Source organism: Phaenicophaeus curvirostris, chromosome 22 (assembly GCF_032191515.1).
Source record: "Phaenicophaeus curvirostris isolate KB17595 chromosome 22, BPBGC_Pcur_1.0, whole genome shotgun sequence".
Lineage (NCBI taxonomy): Eukaryota > Metazoa > Chordata > Aves > Cuculiformes > Cuculidae > Phaenicophaeus > Phaenicophaeus curvirostris.
In genome coordinates, this window is record NC_091413.1 from 7,781,729 (window position 1) to 7,803,769 (window position 22,041).

Here is a 22,041-nt window from a genome sequence, read left to right on the forward strand (position 1 = left end):
GTGGGCTTTGAGGTCCTTTCCAACCCAAACCACTCGCTGATTCTCTGATTCTCTACACATTCAAACCCGCACATGCCTGCCCAAACTCCCGCGCGCGTGGGCATCAAACACCCAGAGACACGCGCTACCCTGTGTCTGCATCTCACCTGCAGAACAGTAAAAAGAAATATTAAGAGAGGGGGATATTGTGGGATGGATGATGCTGGCAGCGGCAGGGTGGTGCCCTCTAACGGCTGTGGATTTGAGTTTGGAGACACTGTGCAAGCGTGATGGGGAGAAAAATCCTGCTTGGGTCTCCAAGAAGTTGGACTTGGTGATCTCCAAGGTCTTTTCCAACCAAGCGATGCTGTGATTCTACGGAGCAGCCTCCCCTGCATCCATCCCTTCGATTAAACCAATTCAATTGGAATTAAATGATCTAAGCCCAAGATGAGGGGACAGAGAGCACGGAGCGAGGGGCGTACACAATGACGTTGTTTATTTAAACATTTACTCCAAGAAATATAAAAAACCCCCATGAAGAAGACAAGGACAGCACTAACCCAGGCCCCTCGCAGCTACAGGACGAGTTGTTCCCACATCCTCCGGGTTCGGGATTCTCTTCTTGCTCCAACCTCCTCCCTCGCTCGCCCGCGGCCGGGACGGGGCAGCCCATGCGGGAGAAGCTTCATCAGGCTAAGATGTTGCTGGCGGGGAGGATGAACCGAAATGATGCTTGTTTGGGGGTAAAAGCAGTTTTTTGGTGATTTTTTCCACCCTATTTCAGTGAGGCTGTGACACCTGCCTGTGCCATGACCCCCCAAAATACCAATATTGCTTAAAAAAGCAGAATATTTGACTTTTCTGCCCAGCTGCTCTCTGTTTTTTTTAATCCCTAACATACCCCAAAATGAAAAAAACACCTTTTTTTTTTAACTGCAAAACTCCCCAACCGGGTGTGAACACCACGATTGCCGCCCTCAAGCACCCAGCACGACCCCTTGGGGCGAGCGGGCTTGGAAAAAAAAAATGTTACTAATTCATAATAAACCCTAAAAAAAATGCAAAATTGAAAATAAAAACATAAAAATATCACCCTTGGGTTGCGTGGAGGCAGAGCCGGGCTCTGCTCAGAAAGGCACCTCGTTTCTCCAGCACAGTGCACAGCATCGTAGGAGGGACTTTGGGCTTGATACCAGGCAGGAATAATTAATAATAATTAAAACAAATTAAGAATTCTTAAAAAAAAAAAAAAAAAAAAGCTTTAGGGCTCCCCCTCTTCATCCCTGAGATCTCCCCGGGGTGGGCGAGGGCTGCGACAGCGGGGAAGGGAGCCCCAAAATGATGCCAAGGGCTGGGTTTGGCCCTTGCGGGATGCGGGATGAGAGCTTTATCCCGATTCCCTCTGGGAAAAGGGGTGGGACCCCAAAATTCTAGCGCTCAAAGCGAAGGGAAATGGGGAAAAATGCTAAAAAACTGGGATATTAGGGAAAAAATGCCAAAAAATGGGGATATTAGAGGAAAAGAGGTGGTTTGGAGCTGCTCTCCAGGTCCCCAGTTTAACCCCAAGCCCATGGCTGGGGGTATATGTGGCCGGGAAAAGGCGAAATAATACAAAAGTGATGTAAAAAATACAAATAAAATAAAAATAATTAAAAAAAGAACCCCCCAAAATAAGCCTGGATGTGCCAAAAGATCCTGCTACGGTTGGGAACTCAAAATAAAAAAGCCGTGGTGTGTGTGTGTGGGGGGAAATAACAGCCCCCTCGCAGGCTTTGGAACTGGGAGAGCAGGGAGTTCAAACCGCGGCTGGCTTGGAAAAGCGGGGTCGGGGGCCCCGGCGTCGGGGGGCCCCTCAGATGGTGCGGGGGTTGTACTCGGGCAGCTTGCGCAGCTTCTCCTTCTCCGCGTCGGTCTCGTCGCGGGCGATCACCAGCGAGTGGGCGTAGCCCATGGCCACCTGCAACAGAAGAGAAATGGGGAAACTGAGGCACGGGGGCTGCACGTCTCAGGTTTTCCCCTCTGTGCTTTTACCCAGGAGCATGTTTGAGCATCCCATGGGTGCAACGACTTGTGTACAGTCTCAGCTGCTTCATTTATTTATTGGGGGGGGTGGTAGTGTTGAAACACCCTCCTTCCATCGGTGTCATGAGTTGTGCACAGCCTCAGCCACCACATTTATTTCAAGGGAGGGGTCGATGCGCCCTCTTTCCATCACCTCATGGGCATGAGGAGCTGTGCATGGCCTCAACTGCTGCCTTTATTTAAAGGGGTGGGGGTCCAAGCACCCTCTTTCCAGCATCCCATGGGTGTCATGAGTTGTACACAGCCTGAGCTACTGCATCTATTCAAGGGACACACACACATAGAATCATAGAATCACCAGGTTTAAAAGACCCATCAGATCATCGAGTCCAACCATTCCCATCCATCACTAACCCATGTCCCTCAGCACCTCATCCACCCATCCCTTAAACCCCTCCAGGGAAGGCGACTCAACCCCCTCCCTGGGCAGCCTCTGACAGTGACCAATGACCCTCTCCATGAAAGATTTTTTCCTGATGTCCAGCCTGACCCTCCTCTGGTGGAGCTTGAGGCCATTCCCTCTCGTCCTGTCCCCTGTCCCTTGGGAGAAGAGCCCAGCTCCCTCCTCTCCACAACCTCCTTTCAGGCAGTTGGAGAGAGCAATGAGGTCTCCCCTCAGCCTCCTCTTCTCCAGGATAAACACCCCCAGCTCTCTCAGACGCTCCTCTTCTTCTCCAGCCCCCTCACCAGCTTCGTTGCTCTTCTCTGGACTCGCTCCAGAGCCTCAACATCCTTCTTGTGGTGAGGGGCCCAGAACTGACCCCAGGATTCGAGGAGCGGTCTCACCAGTGCCGAGTCCAGAGGGAGAAGAACCTCCCTGGACCTGCTGGCCACGCCGTTTCTGATCCAAGCCAAGATGCCATTGACCTTCTTGGCCACCTGCATCCTCCCTCCACCATCCCATCAGTGTGATGAGTTGTGCTGGGCCTCAGGCACCTTATTTATTTAAAGGGGGACTGTGAACATCCTCCCTCTGTCATCCCATGGGTGTGGTGAGTTGTGTACGGCCTCAGCCACTGCATCCATTTAAAGGGGGTCCATGCACTCAACCACCAGCATCCCATGGGTGTGATGAGTTGTGCTGGACCTCAGCCACTCTATTTATTTTAAGGGGGGGGTCTAGACACCCTCCCTCCAGTATCACATCAGTGGCATGAGTTTTGCACATCCTCAGCCACCTTATTTTTCAAGAAGGGTTCCATGCACCCACCTTCGAGCATCCCACGGGCGTCATGAGTTGTGCACAGCCCCAGCTACTGAGTTTATTTAAAGGAAGGGGTTCCCATATCCTCCCTCCAGCACCCCAAGGGTGTGAGGAGTGGTGTACAACCTCAGCCACCTTTTTTATTTAAGGGGGGGGTTATGCATCCTCCCTCCAGCAGCCTCCAGTGGGGTCCCCCCCTCACCTGCTCCGTGTAGATCCCATCCAGGGTCTTCACCTCTTGGGCAGCCGTCGAGGATTTGGGTTTGTGGTCCCCGTAGCCCTGCCAAGTGCAACCCATGGAGGGGGAAAAATGAACAGGGGGCGTGTGGGAAGCAGCCAGTCCCTCCTGCTAGCGGCTGGAGGGGCAGGTTGGGGTGTCAAGGGGTTGGGGGTCCCTGGCAAACCCTTCTTACCAGTTCCCCAAAGGTAGGAGAGGGCCCCCAGCTGATGGTGCTCTCATCTGCTGCCACGATGATGCTGCTTTTCCTGCAGCGGGGTGCAAGGCAAGGTGACCCCACATTCCCTCAAGACTGCCCCACAGGCCACTGCACCCCAAAAATTGGGGCTATTTGGGGGACTGGGACTTACCCACAGGCCAGGCTGCGGATTTTCCAGCCGCAGAGGTCCTGCACGGCTTTGGGGTACATGGTGGACTCCCGAGAGGTGTTGGTGGCACCCCAAAAAAACAAGCCACCTGCAAGCCCCGACGTTACCCATGAAACTACAGCACCCCCCAAATCAACCCAAATAATGATGTTTTTGCTTTAGAACTCCAAAATCCCAACCTGTCTCGCTGACGGCGAAGGAGCACGTGTAGCCAGCGTAGATCTGCGCCGCCCCACGGCCCGGGAAGTCAAAGAGCTTGACCAACCGAGGCACCATCTCGTCCTTCTGCTCAGCATGGCCCAGCCGCCCGTAGCCCCCAAATCCCCAGGAGAAAACGCGCTTCTGCGAGTCCAGGACCAGCTGGGGATGGAGAAACGTCCCCCTGTGTCATCAGCAGCTGAGACCCAACCAGCTCAGCGCAGGGAAAGCTGCAGCAGCCACAATGAAAGCACCGATTGCAGCGTGTGTCTAAATCCCAAAGGCACGCTGCAAATCTGTCCTTAAATCACAGAGTCATGGAACAGTTTGGGTTGGAAGGGGCCTTAAAGCCCAGGTTCAGAGTGCTCAAAGCCTCATCCAACCTGGCCTTGAACACCTCCAGCAAATCTTTAGCCTTAAATGCATCCTGCAAACCTCCGTATTTAAATGCAAGCTGCAAACATCAATCCCTAAATGCAGGCTGCAAATCTTTAGCCTTCAATACACCCTGCAAGTATTTATCCGTAAACACACACTGCAAATACTTAACCCGATATGCACGCTGCAAATCTTGATCCTTAAAGCACCCTGCAAGTATTTATCCTTAAACACACGCTGCAAGTATTTATCCTTACACGCACACTGCAAATCTCTATATTTATATGCAGGCTGCAAGACTTCCCCCCTAAACGCACGCTGCAAATATTAATCGTTAAACACACACTGCACATTTCAATCCTTAAATGCCTGCTGTAAAACTTGACCCTTAAATGCATCCTGCAAATTTCCATCCTTAAATGCTGGCTGCGAAATTCAATCCTTAAATGTGCCCTGCAAATATTTATCCTTGAACACACACTGCAAATATTTAACCTGATAAGCACGCTGTAGGTCTTGATCCATAAACACACGCTGCAAGTATTTATCCTTACAGGCATGATGCAAATCTGTCCACAAATGCACATGGCAAACCTCTGTACTTACATGCACGCTGCAAATATTAATCCTTATTCACACACTGCACATTTCAATTCCTAAATGCTTGTTGTAAAACGTCATCGTTAAATGCAACCACATCATAGAATCATGGGATGGCTTAGGTTGGAAGGGATCTCAAAACCCATCCAGTTCCACCTCTGCCATGGGCAGGGACACCTCCCACTGGATCAGGGGCTCCAAGCCCCATCCAACCTGGCCTTGACCCCCTCCAGGGATGGAGCAGCCACCACTGCTCTGGGCAACCTGGGCCAGGGCCTCCCCACCCTCACAGCAAAACATTTCTCCCGAAGATCTCGTCTCCATCTCCCTGCTTCCAGCTCAAAACTGTTCCTCTCATCCTCTCCCTGCACTCCGTGATCCAGGGCTCCTCCCCAGCTTTCCTGAAGCCCCTTTCAGCACTGGAAGCTGCTCTAAGGTCTCCACACAGCCTTCTCCAGGATGAACAACCCCCATTCTCTCAGCCTCTCCTTAGCTGGCAAATCTCAATCCTTACAGGCACGCTAAAAGTATTTTTCCTAAAATGCACGCTACAGCTCTCTAGCCTTAAATGCACCATGCAAGCATTTAACCTTACACCTCCCTCCAAGATGTTCACCCTTAATCGTAGGCTGCAAATCTATCAGGCTGTGGGTTTTCATCATAGAATCATTAAGAGTTGGAAAAGCCCTCTAAGCTCACCCAGTCCAACCTTGAGCCCAGCCCCACAGTGCCTGCTAAACCCTGTCCCCAAGTGCCACAGCCACAGTTTTCTGAACCCCTCCAGGAATGGAGAATCCACCACCTCCCTGGGAAGCCTCTGCCAGGGCTTGGGCTTCACCACGCGCTCAGTGAAGGAATTTTTCCTGATGTCCAATCTAAACCTGCCCTGGTGCAACTTGAGGCCATTCCCTCTCGTCCCATCGCTGTCCCTTGGGAGCAGAGCCCAGCACCCACCTCACCACAACCTCCTCTCCAGGAGCTGCACAGAGCGATGAGGTCTCCCCTCAGCCTCCTCTTCTCCATGATAAACCCTCCCAGGTCCCTCAGCCACTCCTACAACCCCTGTTCTCCAGCCCCTTCCCAGCTCCGTTCCCTTCTCCGGACGCGCTCCAGCCCCTCCAGGTCCTTCTTGGAGTGAGGGGCCAGAACTGACCCCAGGATTTGTGGTGTGGCCTCCCCAGCATGGAGCCCAGGTTTATGGTTTAGTGCCCGCTGTGATCATCCCCCGTACCGTGTGGTTGGCCCCACAGGCCACGTCCCGCACCACCACATTGGGGACAGGCAGGATCTGCCCATCTTTGGTCTTCTCAATGAAGATGGCCACGCGGCGCGGCACCAGCTCGCAGTCGTACTCTATCCGCTGTGCCCGGGCGATGAATTTTCCATCCGAATTATGCCCTGCGGATGAGCACCAGGATCAAAACAGGGCATCCCCCTGCTCCTGCACCCTGCTATTTCCAAGCCAGCTGCAGAACTTCCCTCTCCCTTCGCAAACCCCTTTGTATTTGCAGCTCCCACCGCACTGTTTTCGCCGGGGAAGGATGCTTTGGCTGCCCACATGGGGAAACTGAGGCAGGGAACTTCTTCCTCCCTCCCCTAAACCCCATAATAGCTCAGAATTTTAGCAAAGCACCCCAAAACAACACCGTACCCAGCTGCCCGTACTCAGGGCACCCAAAGGAGTAGAGGTTTCCTTTGCAATCCATGATCATGCTGAACTCGGCCCCACAGGCCAGTTTGGTGATGGGCTGCCCATTGTACATGATCTGCAGGAGAAGCAAAAAAAGGGTTAAAAAAATAAGAAAACAGGTTAAAAAAAAATCTTAATTTCCCAGGGGGAACTCCCAAAATCATCCTCAAATCTAGAAGTTTATTTTAAATTCCTCTTTGCACTTATCTGGAGTGAAGCAGCATCCTTGATGCTCTTGTATCCTAAAGGAGTTTGGGCTCTGCTAGGGATTTTTTTTAAGGAGAAAACCCCAAATCTGCCCATTTTTCACCCCAAAACACGTTGGGAAGCAGAGAAAGGAGTGCTACTACCTGTGTAGGGCTGGGCACGGCGTCTGTCTGGTTCCCCAGCCCCAGCTGCCCCATTTTATTCTCCCCGAAGGCAAACACGGAGCCACTTTCTGCAATGAAGAAAACCAAAAAATGGGGCAAAATGGGCTGATTTCAGCCAATTTGCCCCAAAATGGGATGTTTTTCCCCCAGTACCTGTCAGTGCCAGGGTGTGGTTCCGGCCGCAGGCTGCCAGCACGATGGCTTCGCTCCCCAGCACCTCGATGAGCTTCGGGGCTTCCACCCGCTTTGTGTCCCCGTGGCCCAACTGTCCTTTTTCATTGCGGCCTAACCCAAAATCATAGAATCATGGAATGGTTTCAGTCGGAAGGGACCTCAAAGCTCATCCAGTCCCACCCCCTGCCATGGGGAACGACACCTCCCACTGGATCAGGGGCTTCAAGCCCCATCCAACTTGGCCTTGAACCCCTCCAGGGATGGGGCAACCTTTGCTTTGGGGTACGAGGTGGGTACAAGAGGGTTTCCCCACCCTCACCATGAAGAATTTCTTCCCAGTGTCTCATCTAAATCTTTCCCCAACCAATTTAAAGCCATTCTCCCTCATTCCATCTCTCCAGGCCCTTGTAAAAACGGTCTCTAAGGTTTCCTGGAGCCTTCTCTTCTCCAGGCTGAACAACCCCAACTCTCTCAGCCTGGTCTCACAGCAGAGATCATAGAATCATAGAATAACCAGGTTGGAAGAGACCCACCAGATCATCGAGTCCAACCATTCCTATCAAACACTAAACCATGTCCCTCAGCACCTCATCCACCCGTCCCTTAAACCCCTCCAGGGAAGGGGACTCAACTCCCTCCCTGGGCAGCCTCTGACGGGGACCAATGACCCTTTCTGGGAAATATTTTTTCCTGATGTCCAGCCTGAACCTCCCCTGGTGGAGCTTGAGGCCATTCCCTCTCGTCCTGTCCCCTGTCACTTGGGAGAAGAGCCCAGCTCCCTCCTCTCCACAACCTCCTTTCAGGGAGTTGGAGAGAGCAATGAGGTCTCCCCTCAGCCTGCTCTTCTCCAGGATAAACACCCCCAGCTCTCTCAGCTGCTCCTCTTGTTCTCCAGCCCCTTCACCAGCTTCGTCGCCCTTCTCTGGACTCGCTCCAGAGCCGCAGATCATCTCCATGGACCCCTCAGAACCTGTTCCACCAGCTCTATCTCCTTTTTCTCTTGTGGATTCCCGAACTGGATGCAGAGCTCCAGGTGGGGTCTCACGAGAGAGGAGCAGAGGGGCAGCACCCCCATCCCTCACCCTGCTGCCCACTCTTCCTAGGATGAAGGCTCCCAGCAGTGCCCCCCGCTGCCCCCCAGGGGGATTTGGGGTGCTCACCCCAGCTCCAGAGCTTGCCCTCGGCGGTGATGAGCAGGCTGTGAGCAGCGCAGGGGCCCGAAACCACGCTCCGCACCTGAATCCCTGAGAGACACCCGTACCGGTGCGGCCCCCATAGGTTCTGGCCCAGGTTCCGATACGCGACTGCATCCAAAAACCAGAAAAAAACGCAAAAAAGTTAATTAACGAAAAAATCAATTAACTAGAAATGCGTTAAACTTAAGCAGAAAAAGAATTTATTTAATATAAAAGCAAGCAGTGCGTTAATTGGGCTTTGCAGAGAGGCGGCGCACCCCAAATTCTGGCCCAGATTATGATATCCAGCTGTAATTCCCCCCCACATTAATAAAAGGAATTAATCGATCATAAATTCCATAAAATTAAGCAGAAAAGAATTAATTTGATATAAAGGCATACAGAGCAAACAGTGCATTTGTTTGGCGCCCCAAATTCTGGCCCAAATTACAATACGTAACTCTAATTCCTCCCCAAATTAATTAATAAAAGGCATTAATTAATTATAAATGCATTAAAATTAAGCGGAAAATTGATTAATTACATATAATGCATAAAAATAAGCAAGCTGTGTATTTGGCTTTGCAGGAGACCCAGCGCACCCCAGATTCTGGCCCACATTATGATATGCAACTGTAACTTTGCTCCATATTAATTAATTAAAATAATTAATTAACCAGAAACGCATTAACATTAAGCGGAGAAAGAATTAATTTAATATAAATGCATAAAATGCATAAAAATTAAGCAGGCTGTTTCTTTGTCTTTGCAGGAGAGCCAGTGCACCTCAAATTACAATATCCAACTGTAACTCCTCCCCAGATTAATTAGCAACAGGATTAACTAGAAATAATTAATAAAAGGGATTAATTAACTAGAGATACACTAAAAGAAAGCAGGAAAATAATTAATATAAAGGCACACAAAGCAAACAGTGCATTTATTTGGCTTTGCAGAAGACCCAGTGCACATCAAATTCAGGCCCAGATTATGATATGAAACTGTAACTCTGCTCTACATTAATTAATTAAAATAATTAATTAAATATTAATGCACTAAAAGTAAGCAGAAAAAGAATTACTTCAATATAAAGGCATAAAAAGTAAGCAGTGCGCTTGCTTCGCTTTGCAGGAAACCGAGCGCACCCCAAATTCCAGCCTAGGTTACAGTACGCAACTGAAGCTCTGCCCTAAATTAAAGGAATTAATTAAATATAAATGGATTAGAACGAGACAGGAAAATTAGTGGAAAAGAAATGCATGGATAATGAGAACATGTTTGTTCTGCTTTGCTAGAGATTCAGCGCACCCCAGGTTCGGTCCCAGCTCGCAGAATGCAACTGGGAACAAACAACCTCCAAAAATTCATTAAATATTTATGCATAAAAAGAAGCAGAAAAATATAATTGAAAGGAAAACGCATAAAAATTGGGCAGCACGTTTCTTTGGCTTTGCAGGAGGCCTGGTGCACGCCAGAATACAACAAATCCCTCAAAATATTAAATAAAAAAAAAACCATTTAGGTAAAAATGCACAAAAATAAGCTGAAAAATAATGAAATAAGATAAAAGCTGACAGGTTTTATCACCTTGCTGCTTAGGCACTTCTTTGCGGCCAATCAGGTCCCAGTTGGTGGCTCCAAAGATGAGGAGCTGCCCCCGGCACTTGGAGCCCTCGAGTTTCTGCAAAGACCAGGGACACGTCAGTGACCGGGGACAGCGGCGATGTGGGGGACACGGGGGGCATGGATGGCACTGGGGACACGAGGGACATTGCGGGTGTGAGGGACATGAGGGACATGGAAGGCACTGGGGACATAAGGGACGTGAGGGACATGGAAGGCACTGGGGACATGAGGGACGTGGAGGGTGTGAAGGACACGGAGGGCGTGGAAGGCATTGGGGACACGAGGAACACGGAAGGTGTGAGGGACATGGGGGGCATGGAAGGCGTTGGGGACATGAGGGACATGGAGGGTGTGAAGGACATGAGGGACATGGAAAGCATTGAGGACATGAGGGACGTGAGGGACATGGAAGGCACTGGGGACATGAGGGACATGGAGGGTGTGAAGGACACGGAGGGCGTGGAAGGCATTGGGCACACCAGGAACACGGAAGGTGTGAGGGACATGGGGGGCATGGAAGGCATTGGGGACATGAGGGACATGGAAGGTGTGAGGGACATGGGGGGCATGGAAGGCGTTGGGGACATGAGGAACATGGAAAGCATTGAGGACATGAGGGACGTGAGGGACATGGAGGGTGTGAAGGACATGGAGGGCGTGGAAGGCATTGGGGACACGAGGAACACGGAAGGTGTGAGGGACATGGGGGGCATGGAAGGCGTTGGGGACATGAGGGACATGGAAGGTGTGAGGGACATGGGGGGCATGGAAGGCGTTGGGGACACGAGGAACATGGAAGGTGTGAGGGACATGGGGGGCATGGAAGGTGTTGGGGACATGAGGGACATGGAGGGTGTGAAGGACATGAGGGACATGGAAAGCATTGAGGACATGAGGGACGTTAGGGACATGGAAGGCACTGGGGACATGAGGGACATGGAGGGTGTGAAGGACACGGAGGGCGTGGAAGGCATTGGGCACACCAGGAACACGGAAGGTGTGAGGGACATGGGGGGCATGGAAGGCGTTGGGGACATGAGGAACATGGAAGGTGTGAGGGACATGGGGGGCATGGAAGGCGTTGGGGACATGAGGGACATGGAAAGCATTGAGGACATGAGGGACGTGAGGGACATGGAGGGTGTGAAGGACATGGAGGGCGTGGAAGGCATTGGGGACACGAGGAACACGGAAGGTGTGAGGGACATGGGGGGCATGGAAGGCACTGGGGACATGAGGGACATGGAAAGCATTGAGGACACGAGGGACGTAAGGGACATGGAAGGCACTGGGGACATGAGGGCCATGGTGGGTGTTAGGGACATAATGGACATGGGGACACACGGATAGTGGCACGAGGGACAACAGGGGCTTGAGGGACACAGGGAGCACTGGGGAGAACAGGGACACAGGAGACATGGAGGACACCGGGGGTGTGGGTGACACGGGGAGCATCAGGGACAGTGGGGACATTGGGGTCACTGGGGACACAAGGAGGGGGCAAAGGGGGTGCAGGGGGTGTCCAAGAGGGGCACAGGGGGTGCACAGGGGTACAAGAGTGGAACACGGGGGTGCATTGTGGGGGGCGCACGTGGGTTCCACAGGGGATACAAGGGGGTGCATGTGGGTACAGGGGGGCACACGGGGGGGGCACACAGGGCCCAAGGGGTACAGGGTGGACACATGGGGGGAGATGTGGGGTGCAGGGGGTAGAGGGTAGGCACACAGCATCCAAGGGGGATAGGGTGGGCACATGGCGGGGGGCATGCAGGGTCCAAGAGGTACAGGGTGGGCACACGGGGGGGCACGTGGGGTACAAGGGGTACAGAGTGGGCACATGGGGGGCATGCGGGGTCCAAGAGGTGCAGGGTGGGTAGAAGGGGGGGGCATGCGGGATGCAGGGTGGGCACATGGGGTCCAAGGGGTGCAGGGTGGGCACACGGGGGGCATGCGGGGTGCAAGGGGTCCAGAGTGGGAACATGGGGAGGGCATGAGGGGTGCAGGGGGTACAGGGTGGGCACATGGGGGGTGCAGGGGGTACATGGTGGATAGAAGGGGGGGCATGTGGGATGCAGGGTGGGCACATGGGGGGGCATGCAGGGTCCAAGAGGTGCAGGGTGGGTAGATGGGGGGGGCATGCGGGATGCAGGGTGGGCACATGGGGTCCAAGGGGTGCAGCGTGGGCACACAGAGGGGCATGCGGGGTGCAGGGGGTACAGGGTGGGCAGATGGGGGGGCATGTGGGATGCAGGGTGGGCACACGGGGGGCATGCGGGGTGCAGGGGGGGCACATGGGGGGGCATGTGGGGTACAGGGTGGATAGAAGTGGGGGCATGCGGGATGCAGGGTGGGCACATGGGGGGGCATGTGGGGTACAAGACGTACAGGGTGGGCACACGGGGGGGTATGCGGGGTGCAGGGGGTACAGGGTGGGTAGAAGGTGGGGCATGCAGGATGCAGGGTGGGCACACGGGGGGGCATGCGGGGTCCAAGAGGTACAGGGTGGGCACATGGGGGGGCATGCGGGGTGCAAGGGGTCCAGAGTGGGCACATGGGGGGGCATGAGGGGTGCAGGGTGGGCAGACAGGGGGGCATGTGGGGTGCAGGGCGTACAGGGTGGGTAGATGGGGGGGCATGCGAGATGCAGGGTGGGCACACGGGGTCCAAGAGGTACAGGGTGGGCACACGGGGGGGCATGTGGGGTACAAGGGCTCTAGAGTGGGCACATGGGGGGGCATGTGGGGTGCAGGGCGTACAGGGTGGGCAGACAGGGGGGCATGCGGGATGCAGGTTGGGCACACAGGGTCCAAGGGGTGTAGGGTGGGCACACGGGGGGCCATGGGGGTGCAGGGTGTACAGGGTGGGTAGACGGGGGGGCATGTGGGATGCAGACTGGGCACACGGGGTCCAAGGGGTGCAGGGTGGGGACATGGGGGGGCATGCGGGACCAAGAGGTACAGGGTGGGTAGATGGGGGGCATGCAGGATGCAGGCTGGGCACACGGGGTCCAAGGGGTGCAGCGTGGGCACACAGGGGGGCATGTGGGGTGCAGGGGGTACAGGGTGGGTAGACCGGGGGGCATGCAGGATGCAGGCTGGACACATGGGGTCCAAGGGGTGCAGGGTGGGCACACGGGGAGGCATGTGGGGTCCAAGAGGTACAGGGTGGGTAGATGGGGGGGGGCATGTGGGATGCAGGGTGGGCACACGGGGTCCAAGGGGTGCAGGGTGAGCACACAGGGGGGCATGTGGGGTGCAAGGGGTACAGAGTGAGCACATGGGGGGGGCATGAGGGGTACAGGGGGTACAGGGTGGGTAGACAGTGGGGCATGCGGGATGCAGGCTGGGCACATGGGGTCCAAGGGGTGCAGGGTGGGCACATGGGGGGGCATGTGGGGTGCAAGGGGTCCAGAGTGGGCATATGGAGGGGCATGAGGGGTGCAGGGTGGGCACACGGGGAGACATGTGGGGTCCAAGAGGTACAGGGTGGGTAGATGGGGGGGCATGTGGGATGCAGGGTGGGCACACGTGGTCCAAGGGGTGTAGGGTGGGCACACGGCGGGGCATGTGGGGTGCAGGGCGTACAGGGTGGGTAGACGGGGGGGCATGCGGGAGGCAGACTGGGCACATGGGTGGGCATGAGTGGTGCAGGGGGTACAGGGTGGGTAGAAGGGGGGGCATGTGGGATGCAGAGTGGGCACATGGGGGGGCATGCGGGGTCCAAGAGGTACAGGGTGGGCACATGGGGGGGGTATGAGGGGTGCAGGGGGTACAGGGTGGGCACATGGGGGGTGCAGGGGGTACAGGGTGGATAGAAGGGGGCGCATGTGGGATGCAGGGTGGGCACATGGGGGGGCATGAGGGGTGCAGGGGGTACAGGGTGGGTAGAAGGGGGGGCATGCGGGATGCAGGGCGGGCACACGGCGGGGGGGGGGGCACACGGCGGGTTCCGCTCACGATGCGCTCCTTGCTGTGCTCGGGCTCGCAGATGACGGCCCCGTGCGCCCTGCCCGCCGCCGCGGCCGCCCGGCCGTGCCTCCTGCCGCCGGGGCTGCCCTCCTCCCGGCGCGGCCGCCGCTCCCGGGCCGCCCCCTCGTCCTCGTCGCTGCTGCCGCCGCTGCTGCCCCCGCGCTCCGCCCGGCGCCGCCGCCGCCGCCGCCCCGGGGCCGCCCCGTTCCCCGCGGGGCTCGGAGCGCCCGCCCGCCGCCGCGGCATGGGCTGGGGGCGCCGTCAGCGGGGGGGCCGGGGACCCCCCAGCGGGGACAGCCCCGAGCGGGGACCCCCAGCAACCCCCCTACGCACCCCCCGAGCGGGGACCCCCCTAGGCATCCCCCGAGCGGGGACCCCCAGCAGCTCCCTAGGCACCCCCCGAGCGGGGATCCCCCTAGGCACCCCCCGAGCGGGGACCCCTCTAAGCATCCCCCGAGCAGGGACCCCCAGCAACCCCCCGGGACCCCCCCGAGCGGGGACCCCCGGGGACGGGACAGGGACCCCCAGGGACACGGGGATGGGACAGGGACCCCCGAGGACCCCCCGAGCAGGGCCCCCCACATCGAGAAGAGACCCCCAAGGGACACGGGGACGGGACAGGGACCCCCGGGAACCCTCCGAGCGGGGACACCCCCCAGGCACCCCCCGAGCAGGGACCCCCAACAATCCCCGGGGACCCCGCCGAGCAGGGACCCCCCTAGGCATCCCCCGAGCAGGGACCCCCAGCAATCCCCGGGGACCCCCCCTCCCGAGCAGGGAACCTCGACACGCCCCGAGCAAGGACCCTGAGCAGGGAACCCCCTATCGAGCAGGGACCCCCGGGGACACGGGGATGGGACAGGGACACCCGAGGACCCCCCGAGCAGGGACCCCCCATCGAGAAGAGACCCCCAAGGGACACGGGGATGGGACAGGGACCCCCGGGAACCCTCCGAGCAGGGACCCCCAGCAACCCCCGGGGACACCCCCCGAGCGGGGACCCCCTCCTATCAAGTAGGGAACCCTGGCACCCCCCGACACCCCCCGTGCAGGGACCCCCTCATCGAGCAGGGACCCCCGGGGACGGGACAGGGACCCCCGGGACCCCCCCGAGCACCCCCCGAGCAGGGACCCTCAGGGACAACCCCCGTGCAGGGACCCCCCATCGAGAAGAGACCCCCAGGGACACAGGGATAAGGCAGAGACCCCCGGGACCCCCCAAGCAGGGACCCCCCCCATCGGCAGGAACCCCCAGGGACACGGGGATGGGACAGGGACCCCGGGAACCCCCCAAGTAGGGACCCCCGGGGAGGATAGAAAGTGGGGGGGTGGGGAGACAAGGAGGGGGCAAGGGAGGGGGGAAGGGACAGGGACCCCCCCCCGAGGGGCCTGGGAGAAAGTTGGGGGGGGGGGCAAGAAGAGGGGGTCAGGGGCAGGGGACCACCCCTACCCAGGAGACTGGAAGAAAATTATGGGGGAAATGGGGATTGAGGGGACCCCTGAACAGGAGGAGCAAGTTATGCGGGGGGCAAATAGGGCAGGGAGAGGGCAAGGGGGGGAGTAGGGGGCAAGGGACCCCCCCGGAGGCATGAAGAGTAAATTATGGGGGGGATGAGGGGCAGGGACGGGGGAGAAAGTTATGGGGGAGCAAATGGGGGGGATGCAAGAAGAGGGGGTGATAAAACGGGGAGCAGGGACAGGGACCCCCTCGAGGGGAGTAGGAGCAAGTTGGGGGGGGCAAATAGGAGAGGGATGGGGCAAGGGGGGAGCAGGGGTCAAGGGACCCCCCCGAGGGCACGTGGTGCAAGTTACTGGGGGAGTAGGGGGGGGGCAAGAAGAGGGGGTGATAAAAAAGGGCGAAGGGAGGGTAAAGAGGGGGGCAAATGGGGGACAACGGGGGGTAAGGGAGGTGGGGCAGGGACAGGGACCCCAAAAGCATGCAGAGCAAGTTAATGGGGGGCAAATAGGGGAGGGAGGGGGTAAGGGGGGAGCAAGGGGGCAAAGACCCCCCCCCGGGCGCACGTGGAGCAAGTTATTGGGGGGCAAATGGGGGGGGGGATGGACGGAGAGGGTGCAAGAAGAGGGGGTGACTAAAGGAGGGGAAGAGAGGATAGAAACGGGGGGGCGGGGGGGGCAAGGGAAGGGGGCAGAGACAGGGACACCCCCCCCAAAGGGACTGGGAGAAAGTTACAGGGGAAATAGGGGAAAGGGGGGGGGGCAAAGGAGAGATGTGGGAAAAGGGGGGGTGAGGACGGAGGCTTGGAAACAGGGGGTGCAGGGGAGGGGAGCAAAGGGAGAATTGGAAAGGGGGGGGGGCAAAGGGGAGGGGGAAGCCCCCAGGGCACTTGGAGAAAGTTTGGGGGGGGGGGGAATAAGGAGGAAAGGGGGGTGCAAGGGGGGAGGGGGTGCAAAGAGGGGAAGGGGGGCATGGAGGGGGGGTGAAAAAGAAAGGATTGGAAAGGAGGGGATTGGAAAGGGGGGACAGGGAGTAAGGAGATGGGGGGGTCAAGGGAGGTGGGAGAAGGGGGGGCATGGGAGGGGGGGAAAAGGGAGAGAGGACACCCCCAAGGGTACTTGGAGAAAGTTTAAGTGGGCTAGAAAGGGGGGGTAACAAGGAGTGAGAAAGGGGGGGGGTGTTAAAAAGAGGGGGGGTGCAAAAGGGGAGTTGGAAAAGAAGGGATTGGAAAAAGGGGTTGCTAAGGTGGGAGTGCAAAAGGGGGGGATTGGGAAGAGGGGGTGCAATAAGAGGGGTTGGAAAAGTGGGGGGGCACAAGGCTGGTGCTAAGGGAGGGATTGGAAAGGGGGGTTCGAGAGGGGGTGCAAAAAGAGGGGGTGCTAAGGGGGGGGACTGATAAGGGGGAGTTGGAAAGGGGGGTGGAAAAATGGGGGGGCAAGGAGGAGTGGAAAGGGGGGGTGGAAAAGGGGGGACTGGGAAGAGGGGGTGAAAAAGGGGGGATTAAAAGGGGGGATTAAAAGGGGGGTCTGGGAAGGGGGGGTTGGAGAAGGGGGGGTACAAAGAGGCGATTTGCAGAGGGGGTGGAAAGGGGGGATTGTATGACGGGGGGTGCAAAGGGGGGTCCAAGGGGCACTTGTTTGGGGGGGTCAGGGGGGCAGCGCAGAGGTGGAGGGCGGAAGGTTTGGGGGGGGGGTTGGGGGGTGCGGAAGGGGAAGGAAAACGGCCCGGAGTTAAAAAAAAAAAAAAGTCCCACCCGGGGAAGGAAGCGATGGTGGATGTCACCGGGGGGGGGCAGGGGGTACCCCCTCCCTCCTCACCCCAAATGCCCCCCAAGAAGGAAATGGAGGCGGCTGTGAAGGGGTTGGGGTCCCTTCTCCCCCCAGATTACCCCCCTACCCCGGGAAGAAAGCGGAGGGGGGTGGGAATAGGGGAGGTTGGGGATCCCCCCCCCCCAAGAAATGGGAGGAGGCAGTGAATGGGGGGTCGTAGGGGATCCCCCTCCCTTCTCCCCCTCCCACCTGCTCGGGGGGGGCTCGCTCTTCCTCCTCCTCCTCCTCCTCCCTCTGCTCTTTGTTGAGGGGGGGGATGCTATTTGGGGGGAGGGGGCACCCACCCATCCCACCCCTCCCACTCCACCTTCCTCCTTCCATCCCTCTCCCCCCAGCCCCCCTTTCTCCCTCCATCTGCCCCCCTTTTTTTCCAGTCCCCCCCCTTTATTCCCAGCGAACAATGGGATCTCTGTCTGCTCCCATCAAACCACGTGGATCCGCCTGCTCGCTCTTTTTTTTTTTTTTTAAGCCCCCCCCATCCTTTTTCCCCTCCTCCTCCTCCCCCCCCCCCTTTTTTTTTTCCCCCTTTATCCCCCCCCAATTCCAAACCTGCTTTTAGGGCGAAGGGTGCAGCATAAAGCAAGCCCCAACTCGGGGCCTTTGCACTATTTTTGATGGTGTTTCCTGTGGCAGAAAAAAAAAAAAAAGACAAAAAAAAAAAGGAGGTGATTTCTCCTTTTTTTTTTCCCCCTTTCCTTCCTCTCCAACCCCCCCCTTTCTCCTTCCAGCGCCCACCCACCAGATCCACTCCAAATGTAAATATGAGCCGCCCGGCCCAAGGCTGCAACACAAAACAGAAACACATGTAAAGGCAGGAAAAGGGGGGGCGAAAATAAAAAAAAAAATCCCCATCTTCCTCTGGGGAGGAAGAGGCTGCAGGGGCCGGCGGGGCTGAGAGCTCCATCTCCAGGCTGGGAAGACTCGGGGACAGCAGGGGATCCCCCAGCCCAGGGAAAAGGCACTTTTTAAAAAATAAAAAAAATATTTATTTTCAAAAAAATAATAAAAAAAATCCCCCTCCCTCCCCTCATTCTAAAAGTTTTTTTCTTCCTAAAGAAAAATGCGATATTTTCTTTATTACAAGGGATTGCATGCGTTCCCTATGTTGCAAAGAGATTTTTTTCTTAAGAATTAATTATATATATTCCTTGTGTTGCAAATGGGTTGGGTTGGAAGGGATCTCAAAGCCCACCCAGTCCCACCCCCTCCCACTGGATCAGGGGCTCCAAGCTCCATCCAACCTGGCCTGGAACCCCTCCAGGGATGGGATATTCTACAAAGAGAACTTTCCCAAGGAATAAATGCATGTAGTCCCTATATTGTAAATAATTCCCCCCCAATGCACATTTTCCCTTTATTGCAAATATTCTCCCCCCCCATGCAAATTTACCCTGTATTGCAAATAATTTCCCCCTCGAAACTGCACATTCTTCCTGTATTTCAAAGAGTTCTCCTAGGAAAATATGCACATATTCCCTGTATCACAAAGAATTCCCTCAAATGTATGTTTTCCCTCTTTACCAAGAGTTTTATTCCAAATAAATAAATGCCTATATTGCAAAGAATTCCCCCCAAATCCACACATTCCCTCTCTTTCAAAGTTTTCCCAATAAAAAAAGTCCATATTCCCTATATTACATGTTTTTCCCCAAGAAAAAGGCACGTGTTCCCTATATTGCAAATAATCCCTCTTCAGAAAAAAAAAGTACATATTGCATTTATTGCAAAGAGGGTTTTTTTCCAAGAAAAAATTCCCACATTCCTTATATTTCATGGAGTTTTTTGCAAAGCGAAAGCGCACTCTTTCCTTTTAAAGCAAGATTTTTATGGGAGCAAAGAGTTCTTGTGAAGGGAATTTTGTTGCAGAGGGAAGACACCCCTTCATGCCCCCCAAAAGAGATTTTTCCTGCAGGAAAAATCTCCATATTGCAGATTTTTACACCCTTTATCCCCAAAAGAACTTCATTTAACAGCTTAGTTTTTCCCATCCTGGTGCAGCCACCCCAGGATGTGATGAAGTGTTTGGAATTAGGGTGCAATTCCAATTTGGGATGCATTTGGGATACGGGATGCAAGTCTAATATAATCCTAATTTTGATTCACTTGGGATATGGGATGCAATTCCAGTTCGTGATGCATTTGGGATATGGGATGCAAGTCTAATATGGGATAGTAGCCCAACTTGCAATGGATTTGGGGCATGGGATGCAATTCCATTATGGGATGCAATTCCAATTTGGGATGCAATTCCAATTTGGGATGCATGTGGGAATTCGGGATATGAGATGCAATTCCAATATGAGATATAATTCAAATTCCTGATGGATTTGGAACATGGGGTGCAATTCCAGTTTGTCATGGATTTGGGATACGGGATGCAAGTCCAATATGGGATATAATCCCAAATCGTGATGGATTTGCAGTTTGGGATGGATTTGGGATATGGGATGCAAGTCCAATATCAGATATAATCCCAATTTGCGATGGATTTGCAGTTTGGGATGGATTTGGGATATGGGATGCAAGTCCAATATCAGATATAATCCCAATTCGTGATGGATTTGCAGTCTGGGATGGATTTGGGATATGGGATGCAAGTCCAATATGGGATATAATCCCAATTCGTGATGGATTTGCAGTCTGGGATGGATTTGGGATATGGGATGCAAGTCCAATATGGGATATAATCCCAATTCATGATGGATTTGCAGTCTGGGATGGATTTGGGATACGGGGTGCAAGTCCAATATGGGATATAATCCCAATTCGTGATGGATTTGCAGTTTGGGTTGGATTTGTAGCGTGGGCACCAGGTCCCATGAGATGCCGATGGGCACCATTTTGGGCAAAACCTCCCAAAATCCCAAAACACCAGCAAAATCCAAGAGATTTTTAGGAAAAATCGCCTCTTTGGTGCTTTAAAAGGGATAAAAAAATCCTGTCTGACTTACAGAATCATCCACGCAGCATCTCAGCGCGGCAGCGTCCCGTGGCGTGGCTGCTCCAGCAGGATTGGGGAGATCAAAGGTTGGATGGAGAAGACTCCGGCGCGCCGCGCTCCCCTGGGAAGGTGGGAAGAGAGGCGCCACCACGGCCTCAAACCAGGAGCGCCCAAAAAAACGCCGGCGCGACCTTGGGGTTTTCAAAAAGGCTTTGGCTGAGGAGGAAGAATTTGGCGATGCTGCTTCCCCTCACTGCCGGGATGGGTTGCAGCGTGTAGCCTGAGCGCCCGTGCCAAATTCCCCTCCCATCTCTCTCCTTGCTTTGACCCACAGTGGATTTTTCCCTTAAAATTTGGGATATTTTCGAAGAGAGTCATAGAATCATGGAATCACTGAGGTTGGAAAAGCCCTCTAGGCTCATCCAGTCCAACCTTCAGCCATGCCTGCTAAACCGTGTCCCCAAGTGTCACCACCACAGGGGTTTGAAGCGTTCCAGGGATGGAGACTCCACCACTACCCTGGGCACCCTCCACCAGGCTTGAAAACCCTTTCTGTGAGGGAATATTTCCCACTATCCAATCTGAACCTGCTCTGGCACAACTCAAGGCTGTTTCCTCTCAGCTTGTGTTCACCCTTTTTCAACAGGCCTTTTTTTCAGGACAATTCTGCAGCTTTTTGCCCTAATTCTTGTAAAAATGAAAAATTAAAGCACAGCCTTGAGGACCACAATAGGATTTAGGTTTATTTAGGGGGTTTCCATCATCCTGATAGCGATGTGATGGAATTAAACCTCTGGAACCCACCTGGGTCCCTAAAAACATCTTCCCCCCACCCCAAAATGCCCACTGGGTTGTACAGGGTGGATGGGAAGATTTCAAAGTGATCTTGGCAGGTTGCACCAGGCCATGGGTTAAACTGGTTTCTCCCTGCATAGGGAAAAAAACTGGTCTTACTTGTTCATTCCCACGGGAGCCTGGGCTGAGGAGCGACTCACCTGGGATAACCTTAGCCTTGCCTTCCCCAACCCTGGATTCGGCCATGGGGGTTACACCCCCAGCTGATGCCATTTGGGGTGTCCCTGGGGATCATAGAATCATAGAATCACCAGGTTGGAAAAGACCCACCGGATCATCGAGTCCAACCATTCCCATCAATCACTAAACCATGTCCCTCAGCACCTCGTCCACCCGTCCTTTAAACACCTTCAGGGATAGCGATATTCGGGATGTGCCTGTAGCAATCAGAAAAAGTGGTTTGCGGCAAAACCCTCAGGAAAAATCACCCCGTTGCTCTGGGCGCTGTGTGGGAATGCGCTATGGGATTTGCAGTCTCTGCGAGCAGCCAGGGAGCAAAAAGCAATAAATGCAAGTCCCTTTTCATGTTCTTTTGGCAGCCCAGCTGTACTGCTGAAGTTTTGAAGCGAGTTGCTGATGCCCTTGGAGGTGATTTATCCTCCAAGTGAAGCATATGTTGAATTTTCCCAAGCATTTACTGAAAGTGAGGGGAATTTGAGGGCTGGCTTGCCTCTGGTGGGTGGGATGTTGCAGGCAGATTGGGCTTTAGGAAGGTTTTGCTGCCAAGAACCCTGTTTTACTGGGAATTGTGTGGCCGGGAGGTGCAGAGAAAGTAAGGGATGAGATAAAGAGATGAATGCATGCCTCGCAAGCTTGTGTGCTCACTGCGTGCAGGTTTATGCACCTCCGAACGAGCTAAATAGGTGAATGCGTGCCTTGCAAACTTGCCTGTTCGCTGCGTACGTG

At 55.0% G+C, this 22,041-nt stretch overlaps 1 protein-coding gene across 2 annotated transcripts; it reads right to left on the bottom strand.

Annotated features, from left to right (window-relative positions):
- Positions 1 to 461: 461 nt before the first annotated feature.
- On the bottom strand, positions 462 to 20,429 carry RCC2 (regulator of chromosome condensation 2). Of its 2 annotated transcripts, none has more exons than XM_069874454.1 (14): positions 20,291 to 20,429; positions 17,889 to 17,963; positions 14,043 to 14,303; positions 10,048 to 10,141; positions 8,446 to 8,589; positions 7,265 to 7,396; positions 7,091 to 7,179; positions 6,702 to 6,816; positions 6,282 to 6,448; positions 4,054 to 4,234; positions 3,857 to 3,962; positions 3,682 to 3,754; positions 3,471 to 3,548; positions 462 to 1,939 (listed from the first exon to the last, which is right to left on the bottom strand). In XM_069874454.1, exons 3-14 carry the CDS (start codon positions 14,298 to 14,300, stop codon positions 1,835 to 1,837), a joined length of 1,542 nt encoding a protein of 513 aa, XP_069730555.1. In that variant the 5' UTR covers positions 14,301 to 14,303; positions 17,889 to 17,963; positions 20,291 to 20,429; the 3' UTR covers positions 462 to 1,834. The 2 variants fall into 2 exon arrangements, with proteins under 2 accessions (XP_069730555.1, XP_069730554.1); XM_069874453.1 differs by lacking the exon at positions 20,291 to 20,429 and adding an exon at positions 18,079 to 18,175.
- Positions 20,430 to 22,041: the final 1,612 nt, after the last annotated feature.